The sequence below is a fragment of the Staurois parvus genome, unplaced genomic scaffold (genome assembly GCF_062004578.1).
Source record: "Staurois parvus isolate SC_StPar_1 unplaced genomic scaffold, SC_StPar_1.0 ptg000644l, whole genome shotgun sequence".
NCBI lineage: Eukaryota > Metazoa > Chordata > Amphibia > Anura > Ranidae > Staurois > Staurois parvus.
In genome coordinates, this window is record NW_028318440.1 from 480,670 (window position 1) to 500,597 (window position 19,928).

General features: G+C 43.5%; 1 protein-coding gene across 1 annotated transcript in view; it reads left to right on the forward strand.

Annotated features, from left to right (window-relative positions):
* Window positions 1-19,928, forward strand: part of SH3GL2 (SH3 domain containing GRB2 like 2, endophilin A1) — a 224,832-nt gene that overhangs the window by 161,709 nt on the left and 43,195 nt on the right. Inside the window, exon 2 of the mRNA XM_089693957.1 lies at window positions 13,214-13,282. Coding sequence (XP_089550083.1) covers window positions 13,214-13,282 — 69 coding nt within the window. The remainder of the gene's footprint in view (window positions 1-13,213; window positions 13,283-19,928) is intronic.

Below are 19,928 nucleotides of genomic sequence, written 5' to 3' on the forward strand. Positions count from 1 at the left end.
CCATATCGGAGAGACCAGGACAGGCCCAAAACATGTGCATGAGAGTTCCAGCAAGGCCGCAACCCCTAAAACTGAGGTGCGAAACTCCCAGGAACATAACAAGTAGTCTGGAAGGGGTATAGTACCAACGGATAAGAACCTTAAGGGCTGTGTCTCAAACTGAAAGGAATCTAGAACCTCTGCACATGTTATCCAACATGGAGTCCCAGTCGTCATCTGAAAATGTGACATTACCTAATCTTTGTTTTAAAACTTTTAGCAAAACTATGTATTGTTCAGAGTTGACTTTGTTCCAAGAATATTCATGTGGATGACATCCATCTGAATCCAAAAACAGTGCTGCTTCGAGTTTTTCAGCTGAAGCTTGTATTTCGTTGTTACAGGTTAGTCCCACCTTGGCATCCTTTTCTTTTTTTCCGCTGTGAAGCACAGTGCTCACCTCAACACTTATTTCAATAAAATGTCTCCACACACTGATTGAATTTCAATTGGCGCAAAAGCTTTTGCTTTCCCTACTGCTTCTTCCAGGTCCTGGGGTGCTCCTCATGCAAAGAACGAGCCAGGGTGTACACTACGCAGTGTATGTGCTATTGTGGGCCAACATATCGCACAACGATGCTGTGGGAAATTGCATCTGTAGATTGTGTTGTACTGAAGGAAAGGTGCGTTACTTCATATAGTATTGTGCATTGGGGTGTCATAAAACCTGTGCTTGAATAAAAGGCAAACATAACTCACACTAATGCATGCAAAAGGTATCGTTAGGTTAGCAGGCAATCTTGAGAATTGCCACAAATATCAGATTACAAGTCAAGACACTCATTCAAGTAAAGAAAATCATAAGTGATAAAGTGGTTACCCTCATTTAATTATTTCAAATACTAACTATGTGCATTTGTCATATCCTGAACAGTACAGTTATACTGCACACTTTATAAGTATGACAGTGTGTCTCTGCACATTATTGTATTGTAGTTGATTTTCATTTCTTCTGACCTTGCGTAATCATATGCTGTAACATTTAGCACTGATAACATAAATGCTATGATGGCAAAACAGCTAAATGGAAACTGTAAGTGACACATGCTACAAGTGAATATGCAGCTTCAGCATGTTGAACCCATAGAATATAAATTAATTGCTGAATTCTATGTGACTGAAATTCTCAGCTAGTTTAGAGCCATTTATGGGTCAGGATAATTGAGAATTCTTAGTTCCATTTGTTTCTGCCTGTTTACCCTCTTTATAATGTCAAGATGATAGTAATTTAGGAAAATACACTGCTAAAAAAAATTTAAGGAACATTTTGCAAACACATCGGATCTCAACTGGCAAAAATATGCTGGATATCTATACTGATATGGACTGGGTAATGTGTTAGGAATGTAAGGATGCCCCATTGTTTGATGGAAATTAAAATGATCAACCTACAGAGGACTGAATTCAAAGACATCCTGAAAATCAAAGTGAAAAATGATGCTGCAGGCTAGTCCATTTTGCTGAAATTTCATTGCAGCAAATCGAAATGGTGCTCAGTAGTCTGTGTGGCCCCCACGTGCTTGTTTGCATGCCTGACAACATTGGGGCATGCTCCTAATGAGACAACGGATGGTGTCCTGGGGTATTTCCCACTACACCAGCGTCGGGTCTAATAATGGGTCCAAGGATTTCATCACGATACCCATTGGCAGTCAAGGGTGCCATTGTTTAGCCTGTAGAGGTCTGTGCGTCCATCCATGGATATGCCTCCCCAGACCATCACTGACCCACCACCAAAACGGTCATGGTGAGCAATGTTACAGGCAGCATAACATTCTTTCACTTCTGTCACATGTGCTCAGGGTGAACCTGCTCTCATCTGTGAAAAGCACAGGGCACCAGTGGTGGACCTGCCAATTCTGGTGTTCAATGCAAATGCCAATTGAGCTCTATGGTGCCAGGCAGTGAGCACAGGGCCCACTAGAGGACGTCAGGCCCTCAGGCCACCCTCACAAAGTCTGTTTCTGATTGTTTGATCATTCACACATTCACACCATTGGCTTTCTGGAGGTAATTTTGTATGGCTTTTGTAGTTCTCATCTTGTTCCTCCTTACACAAAGGAGCAGATACTGGTCCTGCTGATGGATTAAGGACCTTCTACTGCCCTGTCAAGCTCTCCTAGAGTAATTTCCTCTCTCCTGGAATCTCCTCCATGCTCTTGAGACTGTGCTGGGAGAAACAGCAAACCTTCTGGCAATGGCGCGTATTAATGTGCCATCCTGGAGGAGTTGGACTGCCTGTGCAACCTCTGTAGAGTCCAGGTATTGCCTCATGCTACCATTAGTGACACTGACCCTAGCCAAATGCAAAACTAGTGAGAAGCAGTCAGAAAAGATGAGTAGAAAATAAAATGTCAGTGGCCTCCACCTGTAAAACTATTCCTGTTTTTGGGGGTCATCTCATTGTTGCCCATCTGGTGAACCTGTTGTTAATTTTATTAACACCAAAACAGCTGAAACTGGCTAACAGCCCCCTCTGCTGTTTAACTGACCAGATCAATATCCCAGGAGTTTAATTGACTTGATGCTATACTCTGATTAAAAAGTGTTCCTTTAATTTTTTGTGGTTCAGATTCACAGTGTTTGACAAGAAGTAACTGATGTAGGAATGGAAAGCTGTACTTTATAGAATGTTACCCCAACATTTCATATTCCTCATATGTGTCAGTGCTGTACTATGTGCTTGTGTTAAGAAGTATCCTGTTCTCTTTGTATTGATTCTTTTGTGTAAAATACCTGATGTTCCTGACAGTCAGCAGTGCTTTCCTATTATAAACAAACCTTGCTAGGCATAGAAGCACATCATTCTCAGTGTGGTCAGTTTTCTGGTTGTGCTGGGAGAACAGCCTGCCTGTCCTTCAATGATCAGACTTGTACTGACATGCCCTCCTGCACAGCCATTCACTGGGCACATAAGTGCACTGATGTTTCTCCACCCCCACCTCTCTAAGCCTCTTACGCATCATGTGATCACCTCCCCAGCTTCCCCTTATACTTTTCTGAGCCTGATCTTGATCCAGCGATGTGATTGAAAGCAAAGGCTTTCCCAAGTCTCTCTCTAATCATTGGATCATACACAGCAGTGGGAGCCATTGGCTTTTGCTGCTGTCAAACACAGCTAGTAGGGAAGGAGTGAGCGGCAGGGCCAAGTCACACTCTGTGTGTCTTATGTACACACACAGTGTGGCTCAGGAGTGAGCATGCACAAGTGCCCCCATAGCAAGTGGCTTGCTCTGGGGGCACTCAGTGGAGGATAGGAGCCAGGAGCATTGGTAGGTGACCCAAGAAGTGGAGGATCAGGGCTGTTATATGCAAAACCATTACACAGAGCAGGTAAGTATGACATTTGTTTTTTTTTTTTAAAGAAAAAAAAATCTGCCTTTACAGTCACTTTAATATTATCAACATTATTTTGCAGAGTACCATTTGCTGGTCTGCAAATTTCTAACCAAAACTACAACTGAACAAATACACATCAAGGCAGACAGTTCACTTAATGAAATTGGACTGGGAACAGGCCAACTTATAGCCGAAATACAGGTGCATCTAGAACAGTGGATTGTGCTTTCTTTGCAGATCCTTCCAGGCTAATATGTAATATAATGACAATAACCTTATGCATGAAATAGAATTTCAGATTTACTTGTTTGGAAATAAAACAACGAAGAATGAGTTTTGCCTAGCTAGTGCTTTTTGCACAGTGTATCAAATATGTTTTTTTTTGTATATTTGTATTTTCTTTACATATACTGTAGTATTATATTAACATTCAAATTTAAAAAAAAATTGCTTTGAGCAGGCATTTATTCCCCAATGAGGTTTCATATGTGAATCTCATACAGGTAGTAGACGTTTTCTGCAGAAACTGTGCTGTTTGAAATAAGAATAGCTCCCTCTGGTGAAATATGACAGTACTACAGTATATATCATTTGCAACGACAAACAAACCTATTAAGGGATAAGAAACTCAAAAATGCCTTTTGATAGGAGTGATATTTCCTGATGTTGCAAATAAAAGAAGACATCTGATTTGTTTAATTTGGGTGGGACTGTTTATGTATATTTGGAGTGATAAATATATTTTGCTACTTTGTCCAGCTCTGTAGAACTACTTAAAAAATATATATATATATTTCTTGTCCTAGGGGTTACTGTATCTATAGAGAAGTATACTGTAATTGTCAGCTTAAAAGCTAAAATGTTATTATGTTGCAGTTTGCCGTTTCTGACATAAAGTGGCTGCATTGGTTTTAATTTATCAGACTAAAAACCTTTACAGCCAATACAGGAAATTCCAGTTCATTTTTCCAGAAGTGCATTTTGTCAGTTACTGTGAGCTGGCACCAGCAACCTTGGTGCCCTTGTTATAAACAGTGGAGGAGTCGGCATAGCCACCCAGAGACAGGAAGTGTTATTCAAAGGGCTTCCTGATGAAAAAGTGAAAAAATCCTAGGAATGAAAACTAATGCAGCCACCCCATATATGGGCTGATATAAGCCGGAATTATTTTACATTTTTGTTTTTAATATTTATTCATTAGAGGTACTTTGCTTCGTCAATTTGCACAGCACTTTACATGTATATTCTACATTCACATCAGTCCCTGCTTACAAGGAGCTGACAATCTAATGTCCCTAACTCACATTCATACATACACATACTTTGGCCAATTTACCTACCGGCGTGCAGCGTGGGAGGAAACACACACAGGCACAGGGAGAACATGCAAACTCCAGGGTGGTAGTGTCATGGCTGGGTTTTGAACCAACAACCCTAGCGCTGCTAGGTAGAAGTGCAGTGTGGGAGGAAACACACGCAGGCACAGGGAGAACATGCAAACTCCAGGGAGGTAGTGTCATGGCTGGGTTTTGAATCAACAACCCTAGTGCTGCAAGGCAAAAGTGCTGTGTGGGAGGAAACACACGCAGGCACAGGGAGAACATGCAAACTCCAGGGAGGTAGTGTCATGCCTGGGTTTTGAATCAACAACCCTAGTGCTGCAAGGCAAAAGTGCTGTGTGGGAGGAAACACATGCAGGCACAGGGAGAACATGCAAACTCCAGGGAGGTAGTGTCATGGCTGGGTTTTGAATCAACAACCCTAGTGCTGCAAGGCAAAAGTGCTGTGTGGGAGGAAACACACGCAGGCACAGGGAGAACATGCAAACTCCAGGGAGGTAGTGTCATGCCTGGGTTTTGAATCAACAACCCTAGTGCTGCAAGGCAAAAGTGCTGTGTGGGAGGAAACACATGCAGGCACAGGGAGAACATGCAAACTCCAGGAAGGTAGTGTCATGGCTGGGTTTTGAACCAACAACCCTAGTGCTGCAAGGCAAAAGTGCTGTATGGGAGGAAACACATGCAGGCACAGGGAGAACATTCAAACTCCAGGGAGGTAGTGTCATGGCTGGGTTTTGAACCAACAACCCTAGCCCTGCTAGGGAGAAGTGCAGTGTGGGAGGAAACACCCACAGGCACAGGGAGAACATGCAAACTCCAGGGAGGTAGTGTCATGCCTGGGTTTTGAACCAACAACCCTAGTGCTGCAAGGCAAACATGCTGTGTGGGAGGAAACACATGCAGGCACAGGGAGAACATGCAAACTCCAGGAAGGTAGTGTCATGGCTGGGTTTTGAACCAACAACCCTAGTGCTGCAAGGCAAAAGTGCTGTGTGGGAGGAAACACATGCAGGCACAGGGAGAACATTGAAACTCCAGGGAGGTAGTGTCATGGTTGGGCGTTGACCCAACAACCCTAGTTCTGCTAGGCAGAGGTGCTAACCACTTCCCGGTAGACATAAAGATATGCTTTATGTTTACTAGGGCAACTTTTTAATTTTTTTCACATATGTTCATACAGTTGTGGCCAAAATTATTCAACCCCCAATGCTGTAAAGGGGTTTAGGGACTATAGTGTACATTTGGAATTGTATTCAGAATCAAATCCTACAAGGACGTTGTAACTACCCAAATGCAACTAAAATGACATCAATTGTTTATGTAATACAGTAGTAAATGGTTCTTATGTGGTTTCTTCATTGCCACAATTATTCAACCCCTTAAAGACTACCACTCTGAAGAACAGAGGTTCATACAGGTGCTTTCCATCAGGTATTGAAAACACCTGTGGATGTCACCGAGCAGCAATCAAGCATAATAAGCACCAATTAGGCAGCTTTAAAATGACTGTGATACTCAGCTCCTTCTAGACATTTACTGGTGTGGTTACAAACATGGTGAAGGCAAGAGAATGGTCCAGGAAGACAAGAGAAGAGGTGATTTCTCTTCACAGGAAGGGCAATGGCTATAAGAAGATTGCAAAGATGTTAAACATACCAAGAGACACCTTAGGAAGCATCATTCGCAAATTCAAGGCAAAGGGCACTGTTGAAACGCTACCTGGTCGTGGCAGAAAGAAGATGCTGACTTCGACTGCTGTGCGCTACCTGAAGCGTAGAGTGGAGAGAAGTCCCCGTGTGACTGCTGAGGAACTGAGAAAAGATTTGTCAGATGTGGGTACAGAAGTTTCAGCCCAGACAATAAGACGCACACTGCGTAATGAAGGCCTCCGTGCCAGAACTCCCAGGCGTACCCCCTTGCTGTCTCCAAAGAATAAGAAGAGTCGACTGCAGTATGCCAAAAGCCATGTGGACAAACCACAAAAGTTGTGGGATAGTGTTCTGTGGACTGATGAAACAAAATTAGAACTGTTTGGGCCCATGGATCAACGCTATGTTTGGAGGAGGAAGAACAAGGCCTATGATGAAAAGAACACCTTGCCTACTGTGAAGCATGGTGGAGGGTCAATCATGCTTTGGGGCTGTTTTGCTTCTGCAGGTACAGGGAAGCTTCAGCGTGTGCAAGGTACCATGAATTCTCTTCAGTACCAGGAGATATTGGATGGAAACGTGATGCAGTCCGTCACACACCTGAGGCTTGGGAGACGTTGGACCTTTCAACAGGACAATGATCCCAAGCATACCTCCAAGTCCACTAGAGCATGGTTGCAGAGGAAAGGCTGGAACATTTTGGAGTGGCCATCGCAGTCACCAGACTTAAATCCGATTGAGAACCTCTGGTGGGACTTAAAGAAAGCAGTTGCAGTGCGCAAGCCTAAGAATGTGACTGAACTGGAGGCCTTTGCCCATGAAGAATGGGCGAAGATACCCGTAGATCGCTGCAAGACACTTGTGTCAAGCTATGCTTCACGTTTAAAAGCTGTTATAACTGTAAAAGGATGCTGTACTAAGTACTAAGATTGAATGTCACTTGGGGGTTGAATAAAACTGATAATGCTGTGAGCACAGAAAAGACATTTGTGGTTATTTCATTATAACTGTTATGTTATATTTGTCTGACCTACAAGTGCCTCTTTAATGTAAATGTAAGCAAGATGACTGAATGATCAAAAGCAATGTCAAACTGGCCAAAACACTCAATTTCAGTGGGGGTTGAATAATTTTGGCCACAACTGTATCTGCATTTTTACTCAATTACTTTACACAACCCAAAAATTATATATTTTCTGAAAGCAGAGACCCTGGAGAATAAAATGATTATTACAATTTTTTATGTTGCACGATATTTGCACAGCTATGAAGTGCATATTCTCAGGAAAAAAAACACAAACTGAATTTTAGTGCAAACAAACACAGTATTCTAACCCATTTTTTTGTAAGATATAAAATATGTAGTTGTGTTGAGTAAATAGATACATATTGGGGATTGGAACCATTCTAATTCTGCTGGCTGTTCTGTAGTGCAGTCACTTTCTACAGTTCAGGATGTGAGATTGCTTCTCTTTTTAAATGATTCTTTTCCATTTCAAATCATAGCTTCTGCTGCATTTTGCTCTCACAGCTAAGCAAAGGATGTGTTTCTCCTAAATTTCCATAGCAACTACTTGCCAGCAGAAAGAATTGATAGCCTGCTGCCTGTCAATATCATTCTGAAGGAGGAGCAGCATTTTTGTGTAGAGAATGTGACAGCTGGGCCATAGTCATTTGTAAAGATCTATAAGGATCCAAGCATTTCCATCTGAATTCAGCCTTGCTTTATCTGACCCTCTGTGTGTTTCGTGTGTGCGTGTGTGTGTGCGTGCGTGTTATTTATAATTTCTATACCTTCCATGACTCTTTTTGCTGGGAATATGCCTCTTGCCTGTCTGGATGAATCTTTCTTGGTCTGTCCTCTCTGCTTTCACCTGTCTGTACTGACTGTGCCCAGTAACTCCTGAGGCTATAAAAATGTACGTGTTTCGTTGGCAACCCTTGCCGGTACATGATTTTTTTTTGGGCCCTGGCATTCCCTCCTCGCTTTCTCTGGCATTTTTGAAAAGCCTCAACTTTGATCAGATTTTCTGTCTCCACTTCCTCTTTTTTCTTTTTTTTTTCCTATTTTAGCTCTTTGTATCACTTGTCACTTTTATTCTTTTTCCATTCTATGTCCTTGCAGTATTCTGTTGGGTAACTATTTTTTGTCTTGCTTGGTTCTTATATCTTATATTAATCCATACTGATTGGCTAGCCTTGTGTTCATTTCTACTGATTGTCCAGTTTCAGGTAAAAAAAAACAAAAAATTATGGTCACAGCAGGCATTTCATTTTAGAGCACCAGCATTGTAATGTTCATACAAACAATAGTCCTTTTTGACAATCCAAATGGTTTTTTAAAATTCTCCTTTTTTAAAATTCTCCTTTAATGTTGTGAGTTCTGCTTATACCCCTTTCACACTGACAGTCCAATCAGGTCCACTCATCAGTTTTTCAGGCAGACCCCATCAGACCATCCATAGACCTCTATGGACCGGTTGGCGTCAGCAGACAAGTGTCTGCTGACACCCGACGGCATCCAATCCTGTATGCCAAAGACAGACAGATCCCTTCCCCATCCATCCGGCAGATCGGATGACAGTAGGGTGGAAATGGATGGGCGGTTCGTTTCCATCCGACCGCCCTATAGGAAAAAGCAGGTTGTGAACCAGAGTTGTCATCTCCTTGCTCAGCGGGGATCAGCGGACAGATCCCCCGCTGATCAAACGGATCTGCTGACGGGTCCACCTTGTCTGAAAGGGGCCTAAGGACTACATATCCCATGGTAGCATGCAGTGATTCCTGTACTGACTCTGCTTCCTGAAACTCCTCCTCTCAGCACCTCTGTCGTTCAGGGTCTATGAATTTTGTGACACAGCAGTGCCTACTCACAGGGCATATTGAATACATATCACAGAATGCAAGGAGGTAAATGTGTGCGAATCTTCACAAAGTAGATTTACAAACTTCAAAATTGTTCAGATTAATAGGACTAGGTTAGAAATAAGTGAAATAAACATAAGATTTTGCAATTTGCCCATGAATAGATTTTAAAGAGGCCCTGTCACCTTGTCAATTCAGGGCAAAATGATAGTCTCTTCAAAGCCCTCCCTTGACCAATCTATACCCTTTTTCACAACACTATCCCATAGCTCCCTTCTTCGTCAAAGCCACTGGAAATTACTCGGTGTTGGTGATCCCACCCTTTCCATCATGTGAGAATTCTTGGGCCTGGAAATTGGATACTATGCCCATGTACTACATCATGTAAGGTTGCAAGCTACCCTATACCTGGAAGCTCTGAGCTTTTTTGCAGCAGTGGAAGAAGTAGGTGCAGGGTTGTGTTGAGAAGGTGAGTATAAGGCAGTGGGGGCAGGTGGTTTTACGCAGACCCTGTCCAGGATATCAAACTCTTTTTCATATTTTCTGTGGTAACTGGTTAATACTCAACACTGGTTGTTTGTCTAAAAGATGTTACTATAGGTAGAAGAGCTCATCCAGACCATGCGACCTTTCCATGACTTGTGGCTTCTCTTGTGTCTAGAGTTGCCTGTTGACCTTGTTTTTGCTTGGTATTCTGGTTCTAACTTTGGTCTACAGTGGCTCCCCTCTCGGATTCTTGATTCCCAGATGTTCATCTGTCATTGCTATTAGCATTCACTACTGTCCATGATACTGTTCAGTCTGTTTAAAATGCCGCAGGGCTTTTTTTCTCAGAATAGGTGCAAGAAGTCTCCCTTTCCAAGTCAACCCTTGTCTCCGCCCCCTTACCCACCTCCGAGCGCTGTTCCTTGGTTCCTCTCCCTACCCACCTCCCAGAGACACCCTTTAGAGGATACAGAACCAAGTATCATTTTGTGGTGTCAAGTCATTTGTATGGAATTTGCGAATGATAACAAGTGGCTAAGTGACAGCATAGTGGCTAAATGGTTAGCACTTCCGCCTGGCAGTACTAGGGTCGTTGGTTCGAATCCCAGCCACGGCACCACTTGCCTGGAGTTTGCATGTTCTCCCTGTGCCTGTGTGGGTTTCCTCCGGGTACTCCAGTTCCCTCCCACACTCCAAAGACATGCTGTTAGGTTAATTGGCTCCTGTCTAAATTGGCCCTAGTATGTGTATGTATGAATGTGCGTTAAGGACCTTAGATTGTACACCCCTTGAGGGTTAGGGACTGATGTGAATGTACAATATATATGTGTAAAGCGCTGCGTAAATTGATGGCACTATATAAGTACCTGTAATAAATAAATAAGAAAAGCAGTATAACAGATCCCCTGTAGATGCAACAATCGACACCCAGCAACAACAGGTCCACCACCCCCCCCAGCAACAATAAAGCTCCACAGCAACAATGGATGCTCCAGCAATAATAGTCCACCCCCAGCAACAATAGATAACCGCCAGCAACAATAGACCACCTGCAACAAAATACCCCATAGCAACAATAGACCCCAAACAGCAACAATGGATCTCCTATCAGCCAGCATCAATAGACCATCCAGTAGTCATCAACAATAGACTCCTCCCTCAACAGTAGATCCCTCACATCAATAATAGACCCCTCCCAGCATCATAAGACCCACCCAGTAACAATAGATCCCCCAACACCAACAACAGACCTTCCCAGGACAATAGATACCCTGCAAAAATAGATCCCCTCCGGCAAAATCAGATCCCCAGCAGTCAGTATCAATAGACTCCCCAGCACAACCCAGCACCCTTTTCCATTACATACTGTCAGTGCTGAAGGTGCCAGAACTGTGTTCCCTCACATTCCAGCTGAAAAAAAGCCCTTAAGTACCTGAAATAGGAATATCTGGTTCTGGTGGTGCTGAGAGGAGTCTAGTAATTGGTTGGTTGTAGGATTTAATTTGGGTTTAGAAGAATATTAGGACCCTGTGTACATCCAGGGCCTTTCATTCAAGAGTGTCTATAGAGACAAATGGATTGGTCTGGAGACTGCCACAAGTACTCAAAAATCACAAGGGGTTGGTTTACTGAAGGCAAATACACTGTGCACTACAACTGCAGTTGCTCTAGATCTGAGGGGAAGCTCTGCTGATTTCTATCATCCAATCATGTTTTTTTTTTTTTTTTTTATCCTTGCACGTGATTGGGTATTCTTTGCAAAGTGAAGATTTTCCTTATTTACTAAGCTCTGGAGAAGCTGCAGTGAACAGTATATTTGCCTTTAGTAAATCAAACCCATGGTGTCTGTACTGTTGCTGTTTTTGGTTCTGTAATGTAAATATTATTATCAGCACTAGGGCTGGCCATACATTATACTATTTTCTTACAATTTTCTGTCCAATTTCTGTCCAAATTTCCTTTAGATTTACCTTCAACTATGTAGTACAAGGGCCTGCCTAATTGGATACAATTGAAAGTGTTGTTTAGGTTTGACCTTATATTTATATGGTTTTTGGTAAATCTAAAGCAAAATTCTCAAGACAATTGTATAATGTACAGTCAGGTCCATAAATATTGGGACATCAACACAACTCTAACATTTTTGGCTCTATACACTACCACAATGGATTTGAAATGAAACAAACAAGATGTGCTTTAACTGCAGACTGTCAGCTTTAATTTGAGGGTATTTACATCCAAATCAAGTGAACGGTGTAGGAATTACAACAGTTTGCATATGTGCCTTTCACTTGTTAAGGGACCAAAAGTAATGGGACAGAATAATAATCATCAAACTTTCACTTTTTAATACTTGGTTGCAAATCCCTTGCAGTCAATTACAGCCTGAAGTCTGGAACGCATAGATATCACCAGACGCTGGGTTTCATCCCTGGTGATGCTCTGCCATTGTGGTGGTGTATAGAGCCAAAAATGTTAGAATTGTGTCGATGTCCCAATATTTATGGACCTGACTGTATGTCCAGCCTAATTGTATCCAGTTAGGCAGGTCCTTGCACTACATAGTTGAAGGTAAATCTAAAGAAAATTGGACAGACAATTGTAAGAAAATTGTATAGTATATGGCCAGCCTAAGCCCACACTTAAGATGCCGAAGCTGGCGGGTGAGGATTGCCGGTAGAGTACACAACTGGACTGAGGGGCAGGTAAGTGGCTGTTTTTTAAAAGTCAGCAGCTACAGTTTTTGTAGCTGCTGACTTTTATTTCTTTAGCTTTGACTGGAGCTTCACTTTAAGTCCTCCTGATAGCTATGGATTGTCAAGCTTTAGATGGCATTTTTTTTATTCAGGGCAACAGAGGTAGCTTTTTATGGAAAATAATAATGTGACTTGGTAATGCCAGTGTATAATATATTTGCATTTGCCAAGCTTGTCAGCCAATCTGCATTGTAAGTGGATGCAGTACACCCACTGACACAGGCTGTGGGCATGTCAAATTGAAAGGATATATGGGCAGCTGGCAACCTCTGCTGCTATGACACATGAATGTATCATTGCACATATGTTCTATGGTTTAGATTCTGATTATCATATGCACAGTTTCAGAGACCCTTGCAAGCCCTTTCAGTTCCTTCTGGGTACCTTCTGCACTCATCATCATTAGTGATGCCCATGAGAAATATGTTACTTACACTTTTTACGACACATTCATTTGTATAAATGACCTCTGATGTACCTACAGGTTCCAATAATAAAATTACAATCCTTTTTTTGTCACAAAGTTTCTAGAAAATTTAGACCATCAATAAACAGAAGAACATTTCATTTTAACAATCTGGGGAGTTCTGCAAGGGGGATGAGTGAAGATGATTGTAATTGCTGGGAGAGAACCATCTCACTGAATTATTAGCTCACTTCTTAAGTAGCCTCTTCATTGAATGCAGTTCTTCACAGAGTTGAATTTATTATACTGATTGTCTGTCTAATTTTATTACAGAAAGTGAGTGAGAAGGTTGGAGGGGCCGAAGGGACCAAGCTTGATGATGATTTTAAAGAAATGGAAAGAGTAAGTACAGTGATCATTATTTTCTGTTCATCCTTTTTCAATAGTATTTGTTCTTTTTATTACCCTTTTTCGGTTAAGGTACAAGATAAGAATTTAGGTTCCTTTACCTAAGGGGAACTTTGCCTTGGGAAAAAATTAGAAGTCAGCAGCTACAAATACTGAATCTGCTGACTTTTAATAAATAGGCACTTACTAGTCCAGAGACCAGTGATTTCCTCACCTGGGTCAGTTCTTTGTCGAGAGACCCCAGCGGAACCATCTTGGATGTGGGAAGCTGAGTGTGACTTCCTGGTGCTTCTTAGCAGGCTTCCCAGTATCGAATCAGGTACTTGTCAAAAATAGGTACCTGGTTGAAGAAAAAAAAATAACCACAAAGTAGTAGAGGAGGGGGAGAAGGAGGAAAAGCAACATTTCCCTTTTTTGTATTTTTATCTATTTGAGTTTTAAAAAATGCTTTCGGATTCCATCACTTTCTGTAGCTCATCTCCCATCATGCACTGCCTTTCTGCATCACAGAATAGGGGGTGTTCACCTAGGAGGACACACCACCTATCCATTCACTCTGTATCCAATCAGGCAGGCCCTTGCACTGCATAGATGATGGTAGCTCTAAAGGTTATTGTTTAATCAGATTGCATAGTGTATGGTGAGCCTTACAGACTTCCAGGGACACAGTTCTCCCGTTTTCATTACTACAGCTCTGCTCCACATAGGCTGTGATTGCTCAGCTCTTGCACATTCTGCCAAATGAGCGATCGATGAAAGATCATCAAAACAAGAAAGACCCTGGCTGTGTATTCAGTGAAAATGTTGTTCATTCACATTAATTGTATGCCAGTACAGAAATGGTTGGTGGGAACAATCTCCTAGAAGGGGAGGGCAGATGCAGGGTGTGTGTTAATGAGGTCACCTGGTGAACTCCTTCCCGTATCTTAACAATTTTCCCGACCTAAAGGATGGATACCAGGAAGTGATGGTGGAGTTTTTTATACAACAAACCGAAGGCTGAGGTAATGCCTGTCCTAGGACACATAGGACGTTATTTTCTTTTTTGAAAATAGGTACATTAATGGTATATTGGTACACAGGGAACCTAGAATTAGAACTCTGGGGTAGGCAAAAAAAATCACCCATTAATACACCCCCCTACACAAAACACCAAACCGTTAATACAATTTTGAAAATCCTTACCATTTAGGAGAAAAGTCTAATTTAATTTTCATGACCTAACCTCTGCAATTCAAAAGATCACAGCATCTGCTCTGCCAAGGAGGTGTAACAGCAGGGATTAAATCATATCCTCTCTTCTCTCTCTGTAGTAAAAGGAAACTACAGTTCCCATCTACCACAGAAAAAGTATTGAACGTGGGTGGGTACACTAGGCCTGTATATGTTGAAGGTGTCTGAGAGTCTTGGTGCGCCCACCACTGCAAATGGGGCTGAATTACATCACTGCTTCCTGATCTACAGAAGGGATGTGCCAAGACCAGTGGCTGGGGGAATAGGAGGCAAAACAGCCACTGGTCATACAAACAGGAAACCAGAGAGAATTAACAGTTTAATTTGAAAATAAATAGGCTATTTCAGAGCAACTACTGAGTGAACCAGAAAATGGATGACATTCAGTAAAGGTAGGAAATTGACAAGAAGGACATGTAAAGAAGTTGTTGGACTTCTGCTTTAATGCTTTCTATGCATTCTTCTGGGTGCAGCTCTCCCCTCAGCCCCCCCTTATACTTATCTGTGACCCATCTCGATCCAACAATGTGCATGAGAGCCACGGCTCTTGAGTCCTGGGTCTCTCTCTCCTTATTGGCTCACACAGCAGAGGGAGGCATTGGATCTTGCTGCCGTCAATCACAGCCAGTGAGCCAATGGAGAGAGGATGGGGGCGGTGCCAAGCCATGCTTTGTGTGCAAATGAACAATTCACAGGAGTGCGACTTGGGAGCAAGCCTGTCTGAGTGCCCCGATAACAAGAGACTTGCTATTGGGCACTTGGCAGGGAGGAGGCACTAGGACCACCATCAGGAGACCCAAAAGGAAGAGGATTCAGGCTGCTCTGTGCAAAACCATTGTAGAGAGCACATAAGAGAGATGGGGGGGAAGCACAAATCCCTAGAATGAATTTAGCAGAAAAAAGGAGATGCATGCACTCCTTTCTCTGCATTACAGAGAACAATCTCATAATTCTAGTAGTCAGAGGCACCAGTGCCTCAGATAATCTCAGTTGCAGATATCCAGCTATAAAGCTGTGAGCATGGAATTGCAGAGTAATTCAAGACAAAAGGTAGATTTTGCAGAGTACTGTTTAGGCAAAATGTACATTCCTTGGTGTTCATCTAAGATGTTAAAACTTCCCTTTTTTAGTTCAGTACCATGTAAAGAATATTTTTAGACTGCTAAAGATAATGCCTAGTTTTATTATTGGTTTAGCGGAAAATGTACTGTATATGCCATGGATTAAAATGGGAATTAACAAGATAAGCTGGCCATAGATGAATTGAATTTCAGCAGGGACTGGTTGAGATTCGATCCATCTATGGGTAGGCTGATTGTACCCACATTGATCAGTCGATAGACTTGGGTACAACCAGCATGTCAGACTTTAAGCATGCGATTATTGGCAGCAGCCATAGCCCCTAGCAGTGACCATTGTGCTCTCGTGGCAGCCGGGGCTCCGCAGGAGGGATTCCCCCATCATCACAATCAATTTTGATGGGGGAATCGAGCGATTTTCTTTCCTGCAGCCCATGGCAGGAAAGTAAAATTGCATAATCTATGGCCTGCCTAAGTCTTTGATATTACAATTTGTTACACACAAATCATGCGTGATTTAGAATGTCTCCAATATGTTTATTTCACCAGAGGATTGTATTTTTGATCATATATGCCTATACAACAGAAGCCTAACTTTAGACACAGGCAAATATTATAGCTACCAACATTTCAAAAAATATTCCAGGGACTCCTTTTTTGTATGCTGTATACCCAGCAAGCCATTGTAGGTGGAGAATGTACTTAGGTGCATTGCTTTCATTTAACATGGCCATGGTCTTTCAACAGGGAAATGTTAATCTAAATATTTATTACAGGCAGTTATCTAGCACCGACAATTTACATATTGTACATTTACATCATTGCATAATTTAATTCTAAAATGCTGTATATTCTCAAACTTAATCATAAGGACAGAAACATAGCCAAGAAGGTATTCAATAGTAATAATATTTATGTATTTATTTTGCTAGCAACAATGTTTAGTCTGTACTGTGCAGCAACACTACAGCAAAATGTCATGCAGCAACATGACTGCTAGGTAGATCAATAGACATTTATAGCGGGTACTAGGCAGGCAACATGTCTTTTTAGCTTCGGATCACTTAACAGAGCTAGATGTGTGTCATTCAGTATAGGTCTCTATTCCATGCTGCCGCTGATTCCCTCAGTCTATGTGCTACTCCTGTAATCTGTGTGATTGCCACACTGATGCAGGTGGAGAGGGAACACTGGTGCCTCTCAACTGTCCAAACCCCAACTTCAGAGACACCGTACGTTCACACTCCTAGCACTGGGGTTCACCCCTACACTCCCTCTTCCAACACTGCTTCCTCATGCAACCCTATTCTGACACTGCTCACTTCTGCACCCCCTGCAAACCTCTTCCAACACTGCACCCTTTACCACCCTCTTCCATCACTGCTCACCTCTGCATTCCCTGCCACCCTCTTCCAACACTGCTACCCCTGCATTCCCTGCAACCCTCTTCCAACACTGCTACCCCTGCATTCCCTGCAACCCTCTTCCAATACTGCTCACCTCTACATACCCTGACACTCTACTAATACTGCTCACCTCTGCATTCTTTGCCACCCTCTTCCAATTCTGCTCAACTCTGCATTCCTTGCCACCCTCTTCCAACACTGCTCACCTCTGCATTCCTTGCCACCCTCTTCCATCACTGCTCACCTCTGCATTCCCTGCCACCCTCTTCCAACACTGCTACCCCTGCATTCCTTGCAACCCTCTTCCAACACTGCTCACCTCTACATACCCTGACACTCTTCCAACACTGCTCACCTCTGCATTCCTTGCCACCCTCTTCCAATACTGCTCACCTCTACATACCCTGACACTCTACTAATACTGCTCACCTCTGCATTCTTTGCCACCCTCTTCCAATTCTGCTCAACTCTGCATTCCTTGCCACCCTCTTCCATCACTGCTCACCTCTACATTCCTTGCCACCCTCTTCCATCACTGCTCACCTCTGCATTCCCTGCCACCCTCTTCCAACACTGCTATCCCTGCATTCCCTGCAACCCTCTTCCAACACTGCTCACCTCTACATGCCCTGACACTCTTCCATTACTGCTCACCTCTGCATTCCTTGCCACCCTCTTCCAAAACTGCTCACCTCTGCATTCCTTGCCACCCTCTTCCATCACTGCTCACCTCTGCATTCCCTGCCACCCTCTTCCAATACTGCTACTCCTGCATTCCCTGCAACCCTCTTCCAACACTGCTCACCTCTACATACCCTGACACTCTTCCAACACTGCTCACCTCTGCATTCCTTGCCACCCTCTTCCAATAATGCTCACCTCTGCATTCCTTGCCACCCTCTTCCAACACTTCTCACCTCTACATACCCTGACAATCTTCCAACACTGCTCACCTCTGCATTCCTTGCCACCCTCTTCCAATACTGCTCACCTCTGCATTCCTTGCCACCCTCTTCCAATACTGCTCACCTCTGCATTCCTTGCCACCCTCTTCCAATACTGCTCACCTGTGCATTCCTTGCCACCCTCTTCCAACACTGCTCACCTCTGCATGCCCTACCACCTTCAACACTGCTCACCTCTGCATGCCCTGCCGCCCTCTCCCAACACTGCTCACCCCTGCATTCCCTGACATCCTCTTCCAACACTGCTCACCCCTGCATTCCTTGCCATTTGTTTCAAACACTGCTCAGCCCTACATACCCTGCCACTCTTCCAACACTGCTCACCTCTGCATTCCCTGCCACCCTCTTCCAACACTGCTCACCTCTGCATGCCCTACCACCTTCAACACTGCTCACCTCTGCATGCCCTGCCGCCCTCTCCCAACACTGCTCACCCCTGCATTCCCTGACATCCTCTTCCAACACTGCTCACCCCTGCATTCCTTGCCATTTGTTTCAAACACTGCTCAGCCCTACATACCCTGCCACTCTTCCAACACTGCTCACCTCTGCATTCCCTGCCACCCTCTTCCAACACTGCACCATTCAGCACCCTTTACCACCCTTTTCCATCACTGCTCACATTTGCATTCCCTGCCACCCTCTCAACACTACTCATCTCTGCATGCCCTGCCACCCTTTACCAACACTGCTCACCACTGCATTCCCCGCCACCCTCTTCCAACACTGCTCAGACCTGCATTCCCTGCCATTCCTTTCCAACACTGCTCACCCCTGCATACCCTGCCACTCTCTTCCAAAACTGCTCACCTCTGCATTCCCTGCCAGCCTCTTCCAACACTGCACCATTCAGCACACTTTACCACCCTCTTCCATCATTGCTCACCTCTGCATTCCCTGCCACCCTGTTCCAACACTTCTACCCCTGCATTCCCTGCAACCCTCTTCCAACACTGCTCACCTCTGCATGCCCTGCCACCCTCTTTCAACACTGCTCATCTCTGCATGCCCTGCCACCCTTTTCCAACACTGCTCACCACTGCATTCCCTGCCACCCTCTTCCAACTGCTCACCTCTGCATTCCCTTACACCCTTTTCCAGCACTGCACCCTTTACCACCCTCTTCCATCACTGCTCACCTCTGCATTCCCTGCCACCCTCTTCCAACACTACTTACCGCTGAATTCCCTGAAACCTCTTCTAACACTGCTCACCTCTGCATCCCCTGCACCCTTTTCCACCACTGATCACCTCTGCACACTCTGCAACCCTAGTCTGTTATATGTTCACAATAAAACAAAAGCAAAATTTAGTTTTAAAGGCAAATTTGTCTTTATAAAATTTTACAGCAATGTTAACAATACAAAACATGAGAAATAATAATAGCATGGACAAATAAGTGGATAGAAAAACATCATAGGCATGTCAATAGTCCATGCGACTGAATGAAAATAAGTCTAAGCAACAAAATGGAAGTGTTTCAATAACACATATTACGGAAGTATAGAGAAAAACAAAAAAGAACATAGGTTCACGTGGTGCATCCCCAGATGAAATATATGGAACAAAATGTGAAAAACTCAGTGCAACCAAAAGTATAAACTCAAACAGAAAAAAAAATAAGAAAAGAGTCTACAGGGAAGAGAAAAAAGAAAAAGAGAAGTCAATTGTAAAGGTAGTGAGGGAGAAGGAGGGCTGGGGGACAGACGCGGCAGAAAGCGGAGTCAAGGCGGCACCACACCAGCATTCTGTCAGAGTGACCCCGCTGCCCGCACCTGGTACGGGCCAAGGGGCTTAATGACGAACACTCCAGAACAAGAATGCATCGGGGGAGCAAGGCTCAACTCCTCTTGGACACGGCAGGGGAACACATATCTCAGAGAGTCGAAGAGGAGGAGAAATGAAGCCAGACCGACCTCAGTAACTTATGTTTATCATAGGTATCATTGGCAAATGC